Genomic DNA, 25,442 nt, shown 5'->3' with positions numbered 1-25,442 from the left:
TTTGCACAATATCCAACTACCAACCTCTGTATATTTTATATATTTATTTTATTTTTACTCTATTTAATTTGTAAAATATGTATACACACACATATACACACACGTAGACATACATATTTAGTATACACATTCAGTAATATGCATACACTCTTATATTGTACCTATATTTATTCATATAATTCTCAGATTTAGCCATTCTTATAATTGCTTGTTCTTATGTTATTGTACTTTGCACACCTCTGTTGCTTGTGAAACTCGCACACAAGAATTTCACTCACATGTACTGTACCAGTGTACCTGCACATGTGATGTGACAATAAAAGTGATTTGATTTTGATATAAACTTCATAACAAGCAGGCGAGACACAATGAAAGATTCTGATTTAGTTATTTATTTGTTTGTTTGTTTGTTTATTTGTCTTTGTTATCTACAACCTCCACTGGACTGAACTTAGTAATAGTTTCTATAATATTTAATTTCTATATAATAGTTTCTTGTCATTTGTCATGAATAGAACACAAGTAGATGTGTGTGAAAGGCTTCTTGGAAAGACTGAAAACCTGGGTGTAAAAATGCGTACAGCACAGAACTGTTGTGTTTAACAGATTTGATAGTTGTGTGAGTAATTTGTACCTTCCTGGAATAGACACTTTGTCACACAGAAGAAGTGTTTTAAGAACATAACTGGACCTTAGCCCGTCTCTAGTTCCTGCCTCTGTGAGTGAGTCTGCATACTTCAGCCAGGGGAACAAATTCAAATTCCTTCAAACCAGCTTGTTTACATATTTCACTCAAGATGTCCTTTTCAGTTTCATACGTATTTGTGATGCCTGGAACCGAAGCCTCCAGCCCCCCGTGGCTCTGTGAATTGGCTAAACAGAAGAAAATGGATCGTTGCACGCATCGATCTTCCAAACAAAATAACTAGTTTGTTAATGAAATTGATAAGTTACACACTGTTCCTAAGATGTTCTTTGATGTTTTTAAAGGTTTGACTTCTTTATGTCTGCAGTTCCTTTATGTGCTGTTTTCTCTTTTGTTTTCCAGAGACCTGAATGGAAACAACCTGACAGTCATCACCAAGACAGACTTCTCGGGTCTCAAACACCTCCGAGTCCTGTGAGTTATATCTGCCTTTACTCTTATAGATATATTTTATGGGTTAAAATTAAAGCACTCATCCCATCCAGAGTGGCTTTCACACCATTTCCTTCTCTACTTTCATTGCCTTCAGGCTCATTGTTGACAGGGCAACAGCTTGTATTTGTTACGAGATTCTTTCCCACATTTCTGTCCTTGTTTGAGGTCTGATAGGAATGTGGGAAGCATAGCTGTGGTGCCACGTAAAGCTGACATAAGGTGCTTGTCTGGTGTCAGTTTTACTACAAGGAGGGTTTATCTATGACCTTTTGACGTGGAAGCACTGTGCCCTTGGGGAACTGCAATGAGTGTCAGTGATGGACATGATGACTTGTCCCGGACTGATTATATCTCTGGAGACCTGATCAGAACAGATTAGCAGCCCACTGGGAGCCCTGGGCATACTGCTGTCAGGAGGGTAAAGTGTTACAGCAGTAGGGATGGGTATCGTTTAGGTTTTATCTGATACCAGTACCAAACCGGTACTTTTGAAACGGTGCCGGTGCTCGAACCTGTGCTTAAAGAATGGAGAACACAAAATTGGTCCAAAAACCTCTCATGTTCAGCTGTTTCTTTGTGTGTTAGCTTACACACGAACAACATTAAGCTACTCACGCAGAGAAGAACGGCTGCTGCTGCCATCATCATCCGTCATCATTTCTGCTACACTGGCAGGGGTAGGGGCCAGGACTCGCCTCTTCGGGTTTTTGGGGGATGTTGCTAACTCCAGGTCAGATAACAGGCACCAGTAGATGCGCTCGTGTGAGGTCTAGCAGCAAGCTATCCAATACGGTGCATTTCTTGGCTTTTAACAAAATGCTATACGTCGCCAGGTGTTTCAGGAGGTGTTACCTCCTTTGCACAGTATCATCTTAAAGCACTTGTTGCAGGCTGCTGAGTTTGCATCTTTTGCTGTGAAGTACAGCCAGACTTTTGACCGCTTCGCCTTGGGCGTTTTTAATCTGTAGCTCTGCTCTAAAAGAACGTACGTACCTGGGCCCGCCTACTATGCTTGCAAAGGCTAGAATCCAAAGTGTATGACATTTCAGGGAAAAAAAGCACCAAAATAAAGCACCGAAATGTGGTCTGGTCACTACCGTTTATGCCATAATGGCACCGGATACCGGTACCCATCCCTATACAGCAGTGTAGGGATGGAAGTGTAGAGGTGGAAGAGCAGTATGTTTCTCATATATACAGATTCAAGTGCAGACAGATTCAAAACCAGTGTCTGAAACCAAAGCCTCATCCACATATTCAGCTGCTGACAAATAAAACTCTATTTTCATGTACATGTTATTTTTACCCATATTCATCAACACACTCATAATTAAAGATTAAGTTAACAAAGGCAGAACACATCCTTGTAGAAAATCTACTGTATTTTCACAATACTCAGACTGAGATCGACCAAACAAGACTCATGTTTCACAAGGAAGGATTAAAGCGTGTTACCAATTTATCAAATAGAAAACTGACTGTGTTATTTAATATCTCTTGATTTGTGCTTAAACTGTGAATCTTAATGTGAGCGTTTCCTTGCAGTCATCTGATGGAAAACCAGATCAGTAACATTGAGAAGGGAGTGTTTGATGAGCTGAAGGAGCTGGAAAGACTGTGAGAACACATTACAAAGACATTTACAAGTATAAACCAAATGAATTTTTCATTCACAGGAAATGATATCTTTTTTTTCTTTGTCTTTTTTTTTGTCCACACAGTCGCCTGAACAAAAACCGTCTCAGCCACCTTCCAGAGCTGCTCTTTCAGAAGAATGAAGCCCTGTCTCGACTGTGAGTACAAACTCCAGAGCTCTGCGTATTTTCTCTCCATACCCTGCACCCTCTATTTGAAATCTCAGGACTTTGCTCTCCTTAGCTCAATGTCTCTGTCCTACACAATGCACTTTAGGGGTTTTTGCACAGTCCCAAATTGAACTGATTAGAATGTGTTTATCTTGGCCATCAGGTATGTCCGCCATGTCCACACATGTACATGGTCCATAAGTACTGGCTCCTACTTGTCTACCACCCTACAGCAGCATCCAGTGACTATATCCATCTAAGTAGTTCTGTCAGTCTTACTTGGAGAATATCGGACACTTACAAATTGCAGTTCCCTGAACTGGCAGCTCTTCTTATCGACAAGGAAGGTCATAATAGGTCAACATTTAGGATTTTTAAAACAAGCAGAAGTGGTCATTGGGGTATTTTTCAGCACCATCATGTGCATTCAGAACCTATTAAGCTGAAATAGTCTGATTTCTTTCAGATACACACTTAATTTGCATCTGTTAAAAGTGTGGTTCATTGAGCTCTAATCGCTCTGCTTGTTTGTTTTCATTATTTTATTTTTCATTCTTCTTCTTTTGCTTTGATGGTCCTGGTTGCTTTTGTGATGTGTGTATGTATGATTGGATTTGAACGAGTGTATGTTTAAAGGTAATCTGTTGTGATTTCCCATATTTTCTTTCACAAATATACTGTTATGTAATGGATGCCCAAATTTCAGAAAATGAGGTCAGCACATGTGAATCAAAGGTCAGAGTTCAGACTGCAATAAATCCACTGATTCTTGGCTCTGTTTGATATCAAATGTCATCTCTGTAGCCCCACAAACCTTCTCTTCTGTTCTTTTGTTTTCATTGAAGCCATCAGTGAGGAAAAGGTTTCCTAAAGCGAGGCAAGTTAAATCAGAGAGAGGGTGAACTGGGTGAAATCAGCTCATCATCAGTAAAAAGAATCTGTATAAGATTATTATGAACTGTGAATCATGCAAAGTTACTCTATCGTAATCCAAGAATAAAAATCTGGAGCTAAAAATAATAAATAGTTTCCCTTCATTTGTGGATAATGGATTATGTCTGCAGGTCTTGTTACGTCAACCCAGTTAAAAAGAATGTATCCAGCCTTCGTCCCTCCAAGCTGTTGTCTTAAATTTGTCTGTACATTAGCTAATACAGCGGTCTCCAACCTTTTTTGCACCACGGACCGGTTTATGCCCGACAATATTTTCATGGACCGGCCTTTAAGGTGTCGCGGATAAATACAACGAAATAAAACTAGTACCGGTACCGAAAAAAATGAAATTTATTCATAACACACGTGAAAAGACCCAGGAAAACCGAGTAAACAATAAAAACGATAATAAAATAACGCTGAAAACCGATAAAACTATACATTTCACACCTGAGCCTCAACTCTCGCGGCCCGGTACCAAACGACTCACGGACCGGTACCGGTCCAAGGCCCGGGGGTTGGGGACCGCTGAGCTAATACACAGATGTCTTGAATCTGGATGTATTTTTGGATTAGTGATCAACTACAATAGTCTAACACTGAAAATGTCTGCTACTCCAAGCTGTTTAGTCACTGACTTTTCTGATAAAAACAATTGACCTATTTTTCCTCACCCAGAAAACACTGCAAATAACCTCCCTCTAGACAGCAGAGGCACTGCAAATAACTTACAGGCTCCCACAGGAGCTGTAGGAACTGTCTAGCTTTAATTCAACATTTGAACACACACATAAAGAGCTTATTTTAATAACTGAAAGCTTGGAAACAGTTGGTTACTGTGTGGATAAATGTGACTCTCTCTTTCACACACACACACATGCACATACACACACACCTCAGACGCTTTTGTTATAAATGTGTGGTTGTAGTGTGAGATGGGGAAGGTATCTGCTACTGCCTGGAGATGCCTGGAAACACATACACAAACATTACTGCAGAGAAAGAGGAAAAGCAAATATAAGAGCTCTCTAATTAAGTTTTTCCTAATGATTGATCTGCTCGTGACAGTGATGTGCTTTGGTACCTGTGTCTGCATGTTTGAGTGCGGTGATTTAGTGCTTAACAGAAAATGTGCTGATACAAAGAGATTTACTTTTCCCCCGAGTGAAGAAGGAAGTGGACTGAAGGGGGTAGCAGCCATGAAAAATACCAGTAATTACAGAAAAAAGTGGAGACAAACAGTGTGTGTGTGTGTGTGTGTGCGTGTGTGTGTGTGTGTGTGTGTGTGTGTGTGTGTGTGTGTGTGTGTGTGCGTGTGCGTGTGCGTGTGTGTGTGTGTGTGTGTGTGTGTGTGCGTGTGTGTGTATAAGAGGGAGGAATAAAGAGAAAGTATAAGACGAGTAGATGGTAAAAGACAGTGTGTGTTTGTTTCAATCCGTGTGTCTGTTCTGATTATTTGCTGCTTTCTGTTTTGGCAATTTCACACTCTAGCTCCCATTAGGATGTGCCGAGATGGACTTGGCATGTTCGATCAATCAGCAAACACACACACACACAGTGACACACTCATAGCACAGAGCCATTAGCACTTCCTCTAGCAGGAGCGATTTCTTTTCCTCCTGCTGTGATGATGGACTGTATAAAGCCTGATGTCCCTGGGAAACACACACTCATGGCTTTTTGCTTGTGTGCATTTTTGTCTCTTCAACAAAATTGCCTTCTATACTTAGCCTATTTCCTCTACTGTATATTCCCCTCTCCATGTATCAGTCTGTCCTCTTCTTGTAGATTGTGATACACTGTCTTCTTTTTAAATGAGCTTTTACTGGCTAAATATATAGGTTTATTCATTTGCAAAGAACTGAACAGTGTGTAAAGACTAATACATAAATACATAAAATCTTTTCATTTAATTAATTTGCACGTCATTGAGTGAAATAAGTATTTGATCCCAACTATTCTGACTGTCCACCACCATGGGCAAGACCAAAGAGCTGTCAAAGGATGCCGAGGACAAGACTGTAGTAACAAGCTTGGTGAGAAGGTGAAAACTGTTGATGTGATTATTCAGAAAGAGAAGAAATATAAAATGACCATCAATCCAGTCTGGAGGTCCATACAAGATTTTGCCACATGGGGGGAGAATGATCATGAAAAAGGTGGAGGATCAGCCCAAAAATACATGGGGGGAGCTTGTTAATGGCCAGCAGGTAGTTGGGACCACAGTCACATTGGTGATACACCATGCTGTAACAGACCCACAAGGACCCCAGCTCAATAAGGCACACGACCAGGCCTGTTATACGTTTGCTAGTGAACACCTACATGATTCAGTAAAGCTTGGGAGAAAGTTTTCTGGTCAACTAAAACCAAAATTGTGCTCTTTAGTGTCAACTGGACCAACTGTGTTTGGGGAAAGAAGAATCTTGAGCATGATCCAAAAATCACTCTCCCCACAATCAGACATAAAGCTGAAAACATATGTTTTGGGGCTATTTTTCTGCTATATGTACGGGGAGTCTACACCTAATCAAGCGCACAATGTACAGATGCATGTACTGTAAAATCTTAGACGAGAACCTCCTTCCCTCAACCAGAAGACTGAAGATTGGTCTTAGCTGGATCTTCTGGCATGAAAATGACCCCAAAACTACCATCAAGGCCTAGCCAGTCTCCGGACCTTAGTCCTATAGAAAATCTGTGAAGGGAGTTGAAGCCAAGCGGCAACCAAGAAAATCAGATGTATTTACAGAGTTTGTGTGAAGAGGATTTTGGGCAGAGTACCTCCCGTGTGCAAACTTGGTGACCATCTATAAAAAAGTCTTACAAAGGTTTTCCACCAACGGTTTCTTCCATCAACTACGTCATGTTTTGCTTGGGGATCAAATACTTATTTTACTCAACGACATGCAAATCAGTGTATGTGCTGTTGCCTATGAAATAGTCACTTCAAAGACAGGGATGAGGTCTGCGACCAGTCAAGGTTTGCTGCTGGCTTCAAAGCAACTTTTGTGCATCAAGACAGTAAGAAAACTGCAAGAAGGTAGAGTCAGTTTCTAATTGAATGGCGGCATAGTGACAATTACATGCAATCTGAATATGAAAATACAGAAATTAACTGTACTTTAATGGCCAAAATCACAAATCTGTTGCCAGCTACATTCACATCAAACAGAAATTCACGTGAACTTCTCTGACTGGTTGTCAGAGGCAAAAACTAAAAGGGGTGGGAAAATTAGAACGGTAAAAACAACCAAAGACTGGTTATTTTATTCCCAGCTAAAACCCTCACCTGAATTCAACCCAGGTCTGAATGGACCCTTGAAGAAATAGTATCCAAATGGACTTCAGTCCAGAAAAACTCGTGCAAATTCATCCTAGCAAAGTTTATTTAAAGTCTATGCATCTGTTACCTGATCCAGCTTGGAACCAGACGGTAAAACCTCTGATTAAAAGAAATTGACTCTTCATCATACGGTTGAACTCAGCTCAAGAGTCTTAACGTTTACAGTTTTCCTCCACTTTAACAGACGTATTCAAACAAAGGCAATAACCCCAAACATCACAGGCTGGTCATGTTTGTGTGAAGTTTGAACAACTAAAGAGAGATTTTAATGTCAGTTGAAGATGCTGCTCGGTTTTCCTCTCCTCTGTCCATACCTCTGTGTTATTCTTTCATCCTCTTTCTTTTCTCAATTTTGGCGACTTTCATTTTTCATTCTTTCTGTCTCCCCTCAGTCTTTTGTTGGCTCTGTGTGGATGGGATCGCTCCACACCCAGTAATAGTCCTTTGTGTGTTTTGATGATACCTGGAGGGTGACTGAATGTGTATGTTCGTGCACCAGGGTGCCCCCTCCCAGCACCTCCCTTTAGCCCAAGGGAGCTAAAGAATTATGGGTGTAACTAGGTGTCTCTCTCACCCACGCACACAAATTCACCTTGACCTGAAAATGAACTGTGTGGTTAGCCAGTCGATACTGGGCTCCTGCAGGTCTTATTGGGTACTTGAAACAGTACTCAGTGAAAATGTAACCCAATGATTTTGAGCTGGACAGTGCACAGGCAAATGCTTATCTGAACTTGATCCCATTTGAGATAGGAGAGAAATTCCTGTTCACAAATATCTCTGTATGGCATCATTAGCATCTTGCTATTATTTTATACAAGACACATGTAAGACCACATGGGAAATGGCATCAACCGGAGCACTGACCACTAGCACTGTAAAAAATAAAGTGTGCAGGGGTCAGGGAAAAAACACTAAATGTGAACATTTTGTCCCTCATTTCTAATGTTATTATAATTTGTCATATGAAATACACCTTTATCTGGAATATGCACATAGATTATTTCTAAAGATTGTTATGGATGGTCTCAAAGTGTAACTCTTGCCTAAGAGCCTGGCTCCGGCCACTGCATAACTTTCAAATATGCTCAAAGGTTTAAAAGAGGTAAAGTAAGGAAATTCTGAGAATGAGACATAGATGATGCATGAGTTGTTCAGTGATCTTTAGGCCCATTTAAAATTGAAGAACAACACAGAATAGCAAGTGTTAGCTAGAGGACAATGGTCATCAGCTGTAGCTGCTGGCTTTAGTACCCAAACCATGTTGTCTTTTTCTCTCTCGATGGCCTGTCCTGCCATCTGGAACTGTGCTGATATATAAATGGGTGTGAAGAGAAATAATGCAGATTGGCTATAATTGTCACGGCGAGTGAGAAGAGCCGTGTGGAAAGGAAAAAGAGGATCCAAACGCAGGCAGTCGTGAAGGTGTGAAGGTGATTTATTGAACACGAAATGTAGAGAGGCAAATGGCAAAACGGAAAACTAAACTATACTGGGACAACTAAACTACAGAGCATGAACAAGAACATGAACCTGAACATAAAGGAAGGAAGGAAGACGATGGTACATGATGGTGACGGCAGGGAACACACGGATGAAACATGGTGGAAACACAGACGGACCAGCAACTACAATGACAGAGGACACGACTTAAATACACACAGAGAAACACAGGAATTACACACAGGTGGTGGACACAGCTGGGAATAATCAACAAGACGAGACAGAGGGAAAACTGAACACACTCACATGAGACGCAAACCTTCACAATAAAACAGGAAACGAGAAGACTACACCAAGACGCAGACCTGACACTGAGAGACAGACAGACAGAGAATGACACATGGAACGTGAACTAAACTAAACGTGAGATACAACCGAGAACAAATCCTTAACATGAATAAACAGAAACATAGAATTCTAATAATAATCATTATAATAATAATACTCATAGCGCCCAAAACCACGACAATTATTCAAAAATAAGCTAACAATCAAAACTCATAATACTGGGTCGAAACTGACCCAGAACCGTGACAATAATTCTATTGATGTCAATATTAATGAACCACTGTTTCATTTCTTCTTCTTCTTCTTCTTCTTCTTCTTTTTTTACAGTGCAATCTTTGCATTACTGTAAAAGCATAGCATGTTCTCACAGACGTCCTCTGAATTAGAGTTTTAGCAACTTTTTTCTTTTTCTTTTTTAAATAAATTCTGCATATGTGGACTCAGTTGTTACCACAATGGAGATCAAGTGCACAAATAAGCATGAATGAAATATGAGCAGTGGGAAAGAAAATGTGTGTGCAAAATGAAAAAAACAAACAAAACACATACATGGGAATTAGAAATGTGTGGCCGTCTGCTTTAATGTGTCTTTTCGTGTGTGTCCTTGCAGTTAACTTTCCCCTCAGACACTTCATGAGTTTTTTCTCATTAGGCAGAGTGGTAGAGCTGTCCTCATTAGAGCAGATGATTGGCATCTGAGTGCAGCTAATTAACGGTGTGAAGCTGACAGAGGTGGTGATGGCAGCTGCCTGGTTGCACTTTAGAGGCTAACCGGAGTGTGACCTCGACGTTTAGAGGCAGGAAGAGCACACTGGGGTAATAAGCCTGTATGTGTGTGATAATTATCTTTATTTGCATTTGTTTGTTTTGGGAGATTCCTTGCATATAATCATGTGCTAATTACACTGATTAGCATCGATACCAAAAAGGATGTTAGATACACTTATGACTGAGTGTGTGATCATAGTTTATTGCTGTTTCTCTGGGATAAAACAGCAAGAAAGTCCGTGCCTACATAAGTATGAAATAATTTTGCATGATAATCTCATTGCCATTGAAAAGTTTATAATAGTTTTGAAAGCAGCAGTAGATACAGATTATGATGACCTTTATCTTTACAGCAGGGTAAACGAGCACTGCATCCGACAGCCAGCAATTCATTCATCATGCAGTCAATCAAGAAGGTGTCTTGAATTTTGTGAGCTGTTTGTAAAGTCTTAGATCTGAGGAAGTGAGAGGTGGGGTCAGTTTGCTGACAGTAACAAAAATACAGATCGTTTTTTTTCTTTTAACAGGACAGCTGGCATGTGGAATTAGGTTGTAAATAATGCAAAGTGAAAGTGCATTGATTCAGCCTGCAAGATATCGTATACATCTATCTTGCAGGCTGATGATTAAAACACAAAGTGTCTTCAATTATCTGCTTATTGTTGAGAACAGAAACATTAGCTCGGTTTCTTACAAATATGCAGTTTTTAGTGGCAAGTTCCTTACAAGTGTTGTAGTGTGGGTAGCTAATGAGATAAACTGGATCACATTAAAACATAAAAAACATACTGTTTCCTTATGTATTTATTTATTTGTCGTGTACATATTTATGCATATTGCAAATGTCCTACTTCTTCATTCAGTCCTTCCTTGCTGAAGAAATGAAACTTGTGTTATTACGTCAAGGTTTGTTATTAAAAATCTCCACCATTAGCTGAAAATGACTAGTTTCTTCAGAACTGCTTTGATGAAAGCAGCTATATAACAGAATGAAATTACGTATTAATTATAAGTTCATTGCTGTGTTTGCTCAGGAATAATCTGTATTCCCTGAGCGACTGTTAGGTGACAGCTGTTGATGAACTTGTAAACCTGGTCTTGGATTCTACACCATGAACCTCTTTTCACAGATAACTGTGGTCACCTCTAGTTTGCATGAAAGATGCCAACTTGTTTGCCAATACTTGCTAATGGACCCCAACCAGCTGGGAAACAGATATTTGTCCCTAGCATTAAGCTAAGTAAGCATGTTAAATCAAAACCGCTGATTACCAGGAGGTCACTGAATGGGCTCCAAGCGAGCAGCACTGGGATGTTAGTAGTAACTTTTCTCTACTGGTGGTAACTACCAGCAAACACTTTCAATTCAATTTTCAATTCAATTTTATTTATATAGCGCCAAATCACAACAAATGTCGCCTCAAGGCGCTTCATAGATACAGAGAAAAGCCCAACAATCATATGACCCCCTATGAGCAAGCACTTTGGCGACAGTGGGAAGGAAAAACTCCCTTTTAACAGGAAGAAACCTCCGGCAGAACCAGGCTCAGGGAGGGGCGGGGCCATCTGCTGCGACCGGTTGGGGTGAGAGAAGGAAGACAGGATAAAAGACATGCTGTGGAAGAGAGACAGAGATTAATAACAGATACGATTCAATACAGAGAGGTCTGTTAATACATAGAGAGTGAGAAAGGTGACTGGAAAGGAAAAACTCAATGCATCATGGGAATCCCCCGGCAGCCTACACTTTGCACCTACCAGGAAAATGCTCACTTTTTCCTACTAACTGGTGTTTGCCAATTGCTGCCCAGTATGACTGAGGCCTTACTTGAGGTGTCAAAAGAAGTATTATGTACTTAATCTGCAGAAAACTTATATGAAAAAATGCTGCAGGTGGTAAATGCTGACCTCTTTTTAAGTACTTTTTCTACAGTAATACATCATATTCCATAATGTATGAATATGGAATATGATAAATATGTAGCATGAGTTGAGGAGGACATTTATCTTGACAGCAAACCTTAACAGCTTGTAATGAGCTCAGAAAAAAATGCTTTTGCCCCCCAAAATGTAAAAGTATATCAAAATATATTTTTTTAAAAAGGACTTTACACGAAGCCATGCGATAATAAAAACCATGATACTATTTAACTCGAGCCTTAAGCCATGCTAAAACCTAACATATGTCTCTTCAGCAAGGGGCCACAGTAGATGTTTCTGTATGTGTTCAAATACATTTGCACATGCACGCAAATTTATATTTACATTATCTGCAGGATTCAAATCTGTCACTGCAGAACACACAAAAGAAGGATTTTCCCAGAATTTTAGTTTTCTTAAAGCCGGGACTGTGGGGTTCTTCCTGCTGTGTGTGGTAACAGCTTCATCCTGGATAATAAGATCAGTGGTGCGGACAGACACCACTGCTCCCTTTACAAAAACCTGCTCAGCTGTTATTTTTCTGCTCAGATTGTGCGTCTGCGAGTGCGCACGTTTGTGGGAGGTCAGTTCACAGACGCTGACTTCTCCTGTCATGTCCATCCAAAGTAAAGCTGGCACACTGAGAGCAGTGGAAAAGCATTGTGGGAACTAAAACATGCAACTGTTCAAAGAGCCAATCGCTAACCTAAGATGCAGACTAGGGTGAGAATTACTGCGAGACGTCTGACGGTCACATTCAATTCTCACATTCTTCGTCCTCTGTTTCATCCACCCACCATTCCTCACTGCCCTCTATTGTCTGCTCCCCCTTGTTTTTTCATTTTCATATTTCTCATCACCTTCCCCTCATGTGTCTTTTGGGGTTCTTCAATTAAGCGCTCTTCTCCCCTGTGGGTGGAGGGAAGGAAGAGAAGTGAAGGATAAAAGGAATGAAGGAAAAGACACAAAGGCAGAGGAAGGGAGGTCAAAAAACTGTGGATGAAGATCAGCAGTTTGACAGCAGGCAAAGAAATAAAGATGGCATGATATTAAATATAGATATTAAATCAAAGAGAAAGTGAAAAGAAGGATTTTTAAAAAGTTCAGGAAAAAAAATAATGGAGTAAACAAACGTAAAAAAGATACAGTGCTATAAACACTGAAGGTGTAATGCATGGGAGTAAAGTAGGGCTGAACCTAAAGGATGCCAGATGACCAGAGATAAGGAGACATTTTCAGTATTGCCTGCTATGCTTGAGTTTGTGCTGTTGCCATGGTCACACCTTTACATGCCATCAGGTCGTGAACTTTTCCAGAGTTCAGTGAGTGTTGGTCAAACACTAACGCGACTGTGTTTCTCACACATAGGCCCTGTGTGCTAAGGGGCGGCCATGTGTCCACTGGATGTTGTGTGAGGGTAATATTTAGCATGTGTGTGTGCGTTTGCGTATGGATTTTGTTGTTAGCCCGCAATACTGTGTTTTGTCTGTGTTAGTTTGCCTGCTGAAGCTCCGTGATCGACACGGCTTTGAAGTAAAACAAGAAAATATGTTCTTTTTGTCTTCAAACATGTCTCCTTATATTACGAGTGATGTGGCCTCCAAGTAAAAACATTGAATATACTGATGGTTCTGATTTTGTATTGTTTATTTTTTTGGCTTTTGGGTTTTTTTTGTTGCATATTTCACCTAAAAATGACACATTAAATGAGAATTTTTAATAAAAAAAAAGGTGTAGAAAAGTTGGATACTTTTTTAAGCTCATGTGAGGGCCTGTACCATGAGACAGATGGTATACATTTAAGGGAGCACTGCATAAGAGCCTGGATATTATGTCGTATTGAATAACTGTTTTACAAGTGGTAAAAATATCATGACCATATTGCCTGGTCTGATGAGTACGGTTGTCAAATCCAGTAAAACTTAAACACCAGCAAATAGAAAAAGCAAACATGCAAATGCCAAATAGGAAGTATAGTCTATAGTATAATATGAGTCATGTGAATCAAACATATTAACTTTTATCTTTTCTAATTCACAACAGTGATGAACTTTAAGTTTAAGGATATAATTCATCCACTGTTAGCTCCTCAATGCCTTATGCTAACACAGTGCAGAGCAGCTACCTGAGCACCACTCCCACAGACGTCGATTATCTTGTCAATATTTTTACTTCTTCAATGCGTACAAGTCTATATACAGGGGTGCACATAAGCGGTCCGCAGGTGCGCATGCACTGTCAAAATAGAAAATGCACACCAAAAAAGAAGTTGCAACGCACGTTTGTGTACATAAGATTTTCTGGAGGAGGACAGACATTTGTTTAGAACTCTTAAAGATGTCGAAGAAGCAAAGTCCCTTAAGCAATTACTTTGGTGTTCCTCCACCTCCAAAGAAATGTCAGAAGGAGTCCGAACCACAAAAGAAGCGCGTATTCTCGGAAAAGTGGTTGCAGGAGGTGAGCTGGCTTCAAACAAATGATAAACGCACAAAGATGTGGTGCAGCAAATCCCTCCAGAAAATCTTATGTACGCAAACACGCGTTGCAACTTCTTATCTGGTGCGCTTTTTCTATTTTGACAGCGCATCTACACCCGCGGACCACTTATGTGCACCCCTGTCTATATACTGTAGCTCCTTTGAAAAGGAAAACCTTAAATCAGAAGTACTTCACTCCCTGGTGTAACTCTCAAATGTGCAGCTTAAAGCAGATAACTCGTAAACTGGAGAGGAAATAGCATCTCACAAATTTAGAAGATCATCATTTATCCTGTTTTCTTTGTATTATTGTAGGGTCTTAACCTTACAATATAAAGTGCATTAAGGTGACTGTTGTTGTGATTTGGTGCTGTATAAATAAACCTGAACTAATTTGAATTGAATACCAGCTAAGCTAATATATGACTAAGGTGCAAAAAAGAAAACTGCTCACTTAAACACCTAATTTGTAACTGTGTCACTTCATAGTGGTGGCTTACAGTGTGTTGGTGTTTCATACTGGTTTGCATTAGGTGGCAATAAAGTGACTTAAAATGTTTTAAGAAAATAAACAGCAGTCCATGCAAAAGTTGACCAAAGGCAACTTTTGGTCCAGAGTCCTCATTTTAACAACCCTGAACTTCAGCTGAACAATGTGACTTCAGAGGGGCACCAGTTTGTCCATTGGCTTATTAAAGCCACAATGTGCTAACAGAGCAGGCATCGCCATCAAGTGCAAACATTAAACTCGCTAAAAAAAAAAAAAGCATGACGGCATCCTGTAAGGGTTTTGTTAGTCTAACTTCTCAACCCCAAACACAATAAAAAAACTGCATGTCTGGAGAAAAGCCATGTTTATTCATTAAACAGAAGTTAGACTCTCAGCCGGTTCAGAAGCAGCAGGCCAACCACCTGCCAACCGCAGGCCACACTGGCAAATATCAAAGACCTCCATAAGCTTATAAATCTGATTAGATACTAAATCATTACAAAGATCTCCACCAATATTTTTCATTAATCAGTTTAATGAATGAATAGATGTAAATGTTGTTGCACTACATACTATTGCTACTCTATATTACACATATGTTAGCAAAGTGTATGCACGCGGCATATTTGCAACTTTACCTCTTAATGCTGCTGTGGTTAATAAATGCTTCCACTCTGAAATAACACCACCTACAGTTAACTGGGGAACCAGGAGGGGAGAAACTTCACAAACTGACTTGTTACAGTGGTTTGGTAACCAATACTCAAAAAATCTTGTCTTTCTTCTACATACTGCTTATTTATTTTGATTTCTTCTTCTTCTTCTCAGATAAATTTCTCTTTGTCTCTTATCCTTCCTCTTAATAATAATGGATTGGATTTATATAGCGCTTTACAATGCCACTATTCATTCACTCCCACATTATGGAGGCAGCTACAGTTGTAGCCACAGCTACCCTGCTGGGGCGCACTGACAGAAGCCATATTGCGCCATCAGCCCCTCTGGCCAACACCAGTAGGCGGTAGGTGAAGTGTCTTGCCCAAGAACACAACGACCGAGACTTTCCGATTACGAGGCAAACTCCCCACAACGCGACATGTTGTTTTAAACTCAACAGTTTCCACACTGCTTGGCAGTAGGCGGTAGGTTAAAGTGTCTTTACCAGGACAACGACCAGGACAGAGAGCACGGGGATCGAACCGGCGACCTTCCGGTTACAGATACGCTTCCCAACCCCCTGAGCCACGGTCGCCTCTTCCTTTGCAAATCCCTTGGGATGGATATGTATCACAATTAAGAGGGTTTATTCACATGGTATGTGTGTGGGTGGTTGGGTGTGGAGGAATATGTCAAAAATATGTGTGTGATCTTTGGATCACACACATATTTTGGATTTTCAGACATGTTGGTTCATTCTTCAGTGTTAGCTTGTGTGCATGTGTGGTTGAATGTGCATTTAACACAGAGTGGGAGATTCCCAGTGTTATTTAATGTAGGTATGCAGGTCATTTTAGGGTTATCCATTCCATATCCGTTCTTCTGGTTGACCACATTAGCCTGTAGTGATGCTACATTAGACCACTTATTTATTTTTGTCCTGCACATCTGGTTGAACTTCCTTCACTGTTTCTCCTCTTCAACGTCATTCTTTTTTCGTGAATTGTCATTCTTCCAGTAAACACTTCTCTTAACTTATTTATTAAGTTACTTATTGAGGTTGTTTGTCCTGTGTGTGTCTGTGTGTGTCAGGTTGAGGAGTGGACCAGACTACAGAAATAAAATATTAACCATGTTGATGCTCTGACTCTGTCTGCTGACCTGTCTGGACAGAGTTTAACAAAAACAAAGACAAAAACAAAAAAGTTGTGCATGAGTCAAAAAAGCAGTTACTCGTTACAGATAACAGGGTGTCTTCAGAGTTTGTTAACTCTGTGATTTTAAATGGGATTGCCTGATATTTCTGTCATGCAGTGAAAAGATTCAGACCAAATTTAGTAGAGCTATATTAGTACATTATGAAGTTTCGTTTTTCAGGGGAAGTTTAATGTTGGACTCTTTCTGCATTTACAGTTTCACTCATATATCATACCAGTGTTCCAGTTAGCAAGATTCACTCGCTGCTAGGGACAGTGGCACAAATCCAACTTTTTCTAGTGAACAGACCCATGATTTGACTTTCTTCTGATATTGTATGCTGATCTGATGGCGCTGTTAGATTAATAAACTGTTGTCTTCACTTTGAGCTAAAGATGAATCATTCTTTTACATGTGAGGTTCTGGTTTCAAGCCGGTTGGTGCTTTCTGTGTGGAATTTGCAGTTCTCCTTATACCTTTATGGTTTTGCTTTGGCCACTCGGGGCGATCGTGGCTCAAGAGTTGGCAGTTCGTCTTGTAATCGGAAGGTTGCCGGTTCGAGCCCCGGCTTGTACAGTCTCGGTCGTTGTGTCCTTGGGCAAGACACTTCACCCGTTGCCTACTGGTGGTGGTCAGAGGGCCCGGTGGCGCCAGTGTCTGGCAGCCTCGCCTCTGTCAGTGCGCCCCAGGGCAGCTGTGATTACAATATAGCTGCCATCACCAGTGTGTGAATGACTGGTTGTGTAAAGTGCTTTGGGGTCCTTAGGGACTAGAAAAGCGCTATACAAATGCAGGCCATTTACCATTTCCTCCCACAGTCCAAAGACATGTGTTCGGTTATCTTTGGATTCTAAATTTTCTGTAATTGTGAATGTGAGGATTAATGACTGTCTGTTAGCCATGTAATGGACCAGCAACAAGTCCAGGGTGTAACCTGCTCTTGCCTACTGACACCTGGGGTGCGCTCCAGCTTTCCTGCAAGTGCTTAGAAGTGGCTGGATAGAAATAAATGTATTAAAGTGGTGTTTATGAATCACTTCAACACAGTTTGTGGTTTTGTCAAAAACTGCTGCAAACCAAGAAAGCTGCAAAAGTCTTAAGCCACCCCCCATTTCCCCCTTTTTTTTAAATGAATTATTTTGTGCTTCGTATTGTAGTCAAAAACTGCTGGATAGTTTTGCTGGACTCTTAGTGTTTCTTCTACATACTGCTTGCTGACAAAGTTACAGCTTGGCTTGTTTGGACCCAAGCACAAAACTGAAATCATAGCACCCTTGGAAGGACTAGAAAAGCATAGTTATTCATTCATTTAACATATAGCTGGACAGTTTTGATGACTTGTACTATCAAACTGCAACAGGGACACTTGGAGCTGTGACTGGATAATTCTTTCTTTTGCTGCATGACGTCTTTCGGGAAATCGCAGCAAAATAAAAAGACCAAGAAACATGAAAGTAAGTGTACATCCCATACAGATGTATAAAAGGAAATACCTCCATAGATGGAGTGACTCTATGACAAATAAGAAGGTAGCAATAAGCGAGACTTAAACTAACCCATGTTTGAAGGAGACAGAGAGGTGATGTGTTGTCAACGAGCAGGAAACGAGTGGGAAAGTTTACCTTTCTCACCCTCCACTGTGAGCAGGAAGGGAGGGATGGAGGGATGAGGAGGATATTGAAACGACAGGAGACAGCGGAGAACAATAAGAGGATGAGGAGGAGCGAGGAGAGACAGATCCAGAGACACAACGGATGAGAGAAAGGATCAGAAAATGAATAGAGGAGGTAGCAGGAGACGGAGAGCAAATATTAAGAGACTGCCTACTGTCCACACACACGCACACACACACGCACACACACACACACACACACACACACACACACGCACACACATCCAGCTGTGACCAGTCTGTGTTTCCCTCCAGTAAACATCATATTCAGCCTCTTTGTGTCCTGGCAACAGAATCTCGATGACCTGATGGGGAAGCATCTGTGTTATTGAGTGTGAGTACCAGCGTGTGTGAGCCACAACACGAGGGTGCTTTCTGTGATCACTTTCCATATGTTTGTGTTCGTATCATGTATTTAGAAAAATTTATTTTTCATTTATTTTTCTTTGTTCCACTGCTTTGAAAGTCCAGTTGGAGGCATGCATGTCATACTTGTGCATCTTCTTTTCAAAAAGTCTTCTCTTAAAAAATATTTACCTCCATTAATTATCGCAGATGTTCTTTATAAGTTGAACTTTATCCGTTTGAATCAATTCGATCTGGAAACTCTTCAAAAACAAGCTGAAAGTCTTAAAATATTGTTTTTTCTGCAGCTTGTATTCAAGAGTGGATGTAAAGCTTACTGGATATGAACAGACGACACAGGAATAATGGGTCTGTGTGGCATGTTGGCCTTGAGCACTTTCTGAAATGAAGCAGAAAAACTGGACTTCATCTTTCCCCTCCTCTGTCTCTCTCTGTCTACATCACCATAACAGTCCATTGTTATTGCTGCTCTCTCTCTCTCTGCCTCTGACTTATATGACTCACATGTCTATCTTTTTTTCTTTTAACCCATTTCTGTTTCTCTTCATATCTGCCAAACTTCCAGTTTGTCATTTCACATACTGAACTACCTCAACTCGATTTAGCCTTTAACTTCTGTTCTTGTTTCTCTCCATAATCACTCTTGTGTCCTGCACCACCCATCCCCTTTTAACATGTCCATCCATCATCCTTTTCTGCTTCAGTCTGTTCATTTACTCTGTATATCCCCCATCACCTTCTTCACTGCTGGTTTCATGTGTCAGACACTGTTGAACTTTATACTTCAATAAAAAGTCTGCTTTTTCAACTGGCCTCAGGGGTGTCAGAATCAGTTTTTCACTTTTCTAATGTACTGCTCTACGTATGTCTACAAAGAGCTGGTCTAGGCCTGTGCATCAAGCTGGTTACAGTATTGTGTGGCACAGTGTTCGTGAATGCAGTAACAGAAGTTCTAAAAGTACAGTGCATTAGTATAAGATTAACTTGGTTAGCTGGTTTGTCAATTACTTGACTCTCCTCCTGTGTTCAATCTGATTTCAAAGAGATACTTTCTTAAAGGCACAATACTGGCTGTCTAGTTCTCAATAAGTGGGTGTTTCCTCCTCTGTCAGCCTCTGGTTTGACCCTGACATTAATGGATTGTGTCTGAGGACCTGCAGGGCAGCCAGAGATGATGTGCATCCTCCTCTGTGGTTTGTCTAACACACACACACACCCAGAGTTTTGCTTTTATTTATTGCTCTCCGTTGCTGTGGCTCACCTGTCTGTTTCTATGATGTCTAATTGTGGCATTGCATTTCTACTTCATATTTTTTATCACCAAAGCTAGTCAGTAAGTCACATGACCTTGGTCTGTAAGCAGTCTGCCTGCTGCCTCTCAGACACCTTTTCTGGAGGAACTATATTAAGATAAAGAGGACTGGTGTTTCAAATCAAATCATTCAAATCATTGAATTCAGGTGTTCCAGTCACTTCCATGTCCACAGGTGTACAAAATCAAGCAGCCAGGCATGGAGACGCTTCTGGGTTTGCTCTCAGGAGATCAGTTAATTCCAGCGTGGTACTGTGATAGGATGCCACCTGTGAAACAAGTCCAGTTGTGAAATTTCCTTTCTAGTAAATATTCCACAGCCAAGTGTTAGTGATATTATAAAAAAGTGGAAGTGAGTGAGAACGAGAGTAAATGAGCCTCAAAGTGATAGGTCGTGGAAGATCAGAGAGCAGGGTTGGTGGAAGATGAGGCACATAGTTTGAAAAATTCACGTTTTTGACCATTTCATGCTCCCAGCTTTGTTAGAAGAGTTTGGGAATGGCCCAGTACTGTTCCAACATGCCTGGACATGTGTGCACAAAGACATGGATGAGCAAGTGTGGTGTGGAAAAACTTGACTGGCCTGCGCCAACCTGACAGAGCACCTTTGGAAGGAGTTAGAGTGGCGGCTGTGAGACAGGCCTTCCCGTCAATCAGTGTCTGACCTCAAATGTGGTTTTGGAAGAATGATCAAAAATTCCCAGAAGCGTTAAAGCTTTTCTAGCTGCAAAGGGTGGGCTGACAACATATTACACTCTATGAATTAAGAGTGGGATGTCACTTAAGCCCATTGTATGTGAAGGCAGACAGCAAGCATCCAAAGCTCAGCTCGACTGGTATGGTCAAATGTAATACCATATAGAGCATCTGCAAGAATTGCCATGTGCTATAGCAAACTCCTGGATGTGGAGTCAACAAGTTGTATCATTGCATCTCTTAGCAGAATGAATTTCCCTCTTTTCTTTGTTTTTCAGAGATCTAAGTGAAAATGCCATCCAAGCCATCCCGAGGAGAGCTTTCAGAGGCGCAACAGACCTTAAAAACCTGTAAGTGAAGATAAAGTGCTAAAGGAATGGGTGCAGTGGTGATAACGGTGCAATTTGCTACTGTCAAGAAATATCACGTCCATAATTAGAAGACTGAGTGGTCGGCTGGACCGAGCCATTAACTAAATCGACATCATATTGGCTTTGTGTTCTTTTTATCATCAGTCAGCTGGATAAAAACCATATCAGCTGTATTGAAGAGGGGGCGTTCAGAGCTTTGCGATCTCTAGAAGTCCTGTGAGTAATCTAAGAAAAATCATTTCTTTGATGCTCTTCTCAAAACAACTTAATCTCTCATTAAAAAAAACTCCTTTGTTTTCTCCTGCTCTCTTCATCTTTTCTACTGCCATCATTTTTCCACTGGCTTCCATGCCTATCAACTCTCTCTTGCTTTTTATTGTTCCATCTCTTTGTTCTCACACCCTTCCTTTCTGTCCATGCTGTTATATTTAGTGTTGCCTCTTCTTCTCGTTGCTAATTTCTCTCCTATTTTTTCTGCTAGCACACTGAACAACAACAACATCAGCAGCATTCCAGTCTCCAGTTTCAATCACATGCCAAAGCTCCGCACCTTGTAAGTGCCTCACCTTTTTCAACTTTTTTTACCCAGAATGCCACATTGTTAAGTCTGATTTTATCTCTGCCTGTGTATCTGTCACCTTATGTTTTACCCTCCACTACTTCTCAAATGTATTTTCCTCCCCTCAGTCGTCTCCACTCTAACTCTCTGCGCTGCGACTGTCACCTGGCTTGGTTGTCTCCATGGCTACGGCAGCGGCCAGCTTTGGGCCTCTACACTCAGTGTAGCTCTCCTCCCACACTGAGGGGCCTCAACCTGGCCGAGCTGCGTAAAAGTGACTTTGCCTGCTCAGGTACAAGAGCCCGGCGACACATGAGGCTTTGATCCAAATGCGGATGATGATGCAATGTGTGAGAAAAGTTTTTCTTCCTTGTTTTTAGGTCACAGTGGCAGTGCCTTCGTTCAGCCATGTAGTTTAGCATCTGGGTCCTGTCCTCCAATGTGCTCCTGCAGCAACAACATTGTGGACTGCCGTGGGAGGGGCCTAACTGCAATCCCTGCCCACCTCCCTGAGGGTATGACTGAGATGTGAGTATCCCACAAAAATTATATAGAATGATATATGAATGACAAATTCTGTTATTTTGTAGCTTTATAGTTTGCTTTCAGAACTCAGATAAAACCTACCAGCATAAAGTGGGTTTCTTACAAGCAAAATTGTGAACCATGTAAAGCTGCTCCAGAGGGGTGAAAGTCCCCACAGGTTTATTAGATGGAAAGAAATACTACAGCACATGTACTTACTCTATGCCATGTAAAGGAAGAAATGTTACTTATGTCATTTCGCTGCTTCATCACATTCTTTCCGGTCACTTTTCATATATCCAACATGGAAAAGTGGTTTTTCGGATGCTTAACCACACTCTCTCTCAATTCTGCTGCTCCTCTGCCAGTAGCTAGAACGCAGTAGCGTGACAAGCACAGTTGACGATAACTTGGACAAATCTTATAGATAGATTTTACAGGCCATTACATGTACTTTACGTCTCTGCCAATACATCAAATGTTCTGATGTGCAATCCACCATTAAATGATGTGATTGTCCTCACTGCAGCAAAGAGATATAAACTCGTGTTTCCTGGCAGAGAAGGAAACCGTTATAACGTGGAATCATTTTGAGTTGCATTCTACTCTGCTAAAAGTTTGAAAAGCTTACATAAATTCACACCAGGCCTGAATACAGACGTCTACAGAAAAAACTGCAGAATTCTGTGCAGTCATGGTTAAACAATTAGCTCCATATTTATGTTCTTATTTAGGCACCCAGTTTTCAAAGGCTCACTGCAATGATTCAATTCTAGTACTTTGCAATCTTTCTAAAGAACTGTACATCTCAAGGCAGCGTGAAATTGTCAATGTTCGTGTCCGTTTGTCACGCAGACATGCATGACAAACGTCAGCAAAACAGTTTGATATGAACTGTGGTAACAAATACTGCAACACTGGCCCTGAAGCTGTGTCTGCACAGGAAGCTATTTGCATGATGTGACCACCAAAGAACACAAAACGTCAATGACAAGCATTGGCAATGCAAAGTGCACACAATAGCACTGTATGACATATGACCTGGTAGTAAATACAAAAGCAGGTTACCTTGGCATCCACACCCTTAATCATCTACTGGCCACGAACCATCAGCAACAAAGCGATCCTCAATGAAGAAATTGCTTCCTGTGTGAATGCAGCTTTAGTAACCAGCTCGAGTTCTGCATACATGTTTTAATAATTTCATATTGAATGTTTTTTTATGCTACCTTTCTCATACTTCTGGTTTTCATTCATTGCTTAAATTTAAGAAAATGTCATGGCTTGCAATTACAGACAAAGAGCATGTCGTTCTCATGTAAATGAAAAATAAATCATATATCGTCCCTATTTCACAATTAACAACAGGACCAGGTTTTTGTTTCTAGTTAGAGTTGATTTTTTATCCCACCAAGAAGAAAACTGATGTTGGCTGCTTGACTCGTGTGCAGTGTTTCAAAGTAGCCTCTCTGCTTTTCTACCCAGACGTCTGGAGCAGAATGGCATCAAGTCGGTTCCCCCAGGCGCCTTCACATCCTACAAGAAGCTCAGGCGAATGTGAGTGCTCCTACAAAGCTTTATATCATCATACTTGCAGTTAAACACTTCCAAGTGGCAGTTCAAATTGAAATAACACTAGCAATGCTTTCTATTGAATTTTAAATGTTTATTACAACAAATCAATGAAGGACTAAGATCACGGAGGGGATCAATAAGGGAGCAATCAAAAGAAGCTTTTTCTATATATTTTAAATCTGTCCTGGGATGCCGACTGCCATCGAAAAGGTGATAAATGGATGGAAATTCATTGAAGGAACACACTGTCGACTACTTTTTGCAGTGATCTTGGCATTGAGGACTTTAATATGAGAATCAAACCAGCTCTACTGGCCTCATACTGGTTTTAATGTGGTAAAATGTCAATAATGGACTGGTTCTGGTAATAAGGTTGAATACGCTCACTGGGCACTAAGAGCACTTTTTAAAATACAAATCACATTCACCCACTCACACAGGCATTTAGTGCTTTGTTCTGTTGCCTTGATTTTTCTAACACATGTACACACTACCAGTCAAAAGTTTTAGAACACCCCGATCTTTCCTGTTTTTTATTGAAAATTATACAGTTTAATGTCTCATTGCACTCTGAAATGAAAGCAAAGTACAAATAAGCAAAGTTAAAAAAGAACAACATAAAATTTATGTTCCTTTTATGTTTATATTATCTCTGTATGGACAGCTAGATGCTGAAGTATGATAACTGTAACACTTGCAGTCATTCCAGTGTTGTTCCCAAAAAAAATACAAAATAAAAACACCGGCCCACTTTAACCCCTGACTATGGCACACGTGTTGCCTCTTTGATGTTTTTTTATGCCACTTTCCCTGGTGATTAATACACAAACGAGACTGAGATCCTGTGTTACTGTTTAGGCTCAAACAGGTTTGATGTTTTAAGACTCGCTGTGACATGAAGTAACGACTCCCCTCAAATATGTCCAACTGAAAGTAATGAGTCTGTTTTCAAAATGTAAGGAATAGAAAGTACAGATACCTGAAAATTTGACTTACAGTACAGTAATAAAGTATTTGTACTTTGTTACTGTACTGCTGATCAGCCACTGGCCCCCTCCTAAACCATACCTGCACACAGGTGACCCATTTTAGTCCACTTCATTTAACTTTTTTTTGCTCCACCTTTCCTTGTGCAGAGTACTTTTAAAGTCAGCTATGCCAACTGCAGCAGGCTACAGAAGCTCCTGCCCCTGAGCTCCAGATCAGCCAAAGCCATTACATTTTTTCTGCCTCCAGAGGGACAATGCTTCAGGGAAAATTTTAATGTTCTAGAGTCTGATTTGCCAAGTGGATCTCTCTTTTCTTCTGTCTCCACCGCTCGCTGAGCTGTGGGTTTCCTGCTCAACAGAACACACAGCCCCAGTGGAGTTTCAGCATCGAGGAGCATTTGATTTATATCAGCCTGCAAAGACACAGAGTCCTCATTAGAGGCTTTTTAGGGCCCTTACATGATACATCAAGTGCATATCCATGTAATGTGATGTATATGTTTAAAAAATGCTAATCTGACCACAATAATAATGTTCCTGGCTTCTTGACCTTCTGTTTCACTTTTATTTCTGTCTTTGCGGTTTTTGTTACTTCCACTGTTGCTGTTTTTCTCTTCTTCCTCTTCTTCCTTTGCACATTTCCCCCCTCAGGCATTCTGTCTCTCTCCATCTTTTTCTCTCTGTGGTTTTCCTTTTCCTCTTAATCTTATCCTCTTTCCCCTCCTTTGCCCTCTTCCATCATCACTGCGAGACCATCCCGAGCACCGGGAGGGAGGGAGGGGGGTTTGATTACATTACCAGGCAGGTTTAAGTGGTTCGTCTGAAAATGTATCATGACAACTGAACGACTGA

General features: G+C 40.7%; 1 protein-coding gene across 1 annotated transcript in view; it reads left to right on the top strand.

Moving 5' to 3' along the window:
- Window positions 1–25,442, top strand: part of LOC146517522 (slit homolog 1 protein-like) — an 83,291-nt gene that overhangs the window by 17,491 nt on the left and 40,358 nt on the right. The window contains exons 2-10 of the mRNA XM_085164320.1: window positions 1,049–1,120; window positions 2,687–2,758; window positions 2,863–2,934; window positions 20,850–20,921; window positions 21,087–21,158; window positions 21,424–21,495; window positions 21,630–21,793; window positions 21,882–22,029; window positions 23,512–23,583. Of these exons, the coding sequence (XP_085020446.1) occupies window positions 1,049–1,120; window positions 2,687–2,758; window positions 2,863–2,934; window positions 20,850–20,921; window positions 21,087–21,158; window positions 21,424–21,495; window positions 21,630–21,793; window positions 21,882–22,029; window positions 23,512–23,583 (816 nt within the window). The remainder of the gene's footprint in view (window positions 1–1,048; window positions 1,121–2,686; window positions 2,759–2,862; window positions 2,935–20,849; window positions 20,922–21,086; window positions 21,159–21,423; window positions 21,496–21,629; window positions 21,794–21,881; window positions 22,030–23,511; window positions 23,584–25,442) is intronic.

The sequence above is a fragment of the Neolamprologus multifasciatus genome, chromosome 6, assembly GCF_963576455.1.
Source record: "Neolamprologus multifasciatus chromosome 6, fNeoMul1.2, whole genome shotgun sequence".
Taxonomy (NCBI): domain Eukaryota; kingdom Metazoa; phylum Chordata; class Actinopteri; order Cichliformes; family Cichlidae; genus Neolamprologus; species Neolamprologus multifasciatus.
Note: the sequence above shows the minus strand (reverse complement) of the source record. Positions and strands in the feature narration are given on the sequence as shown.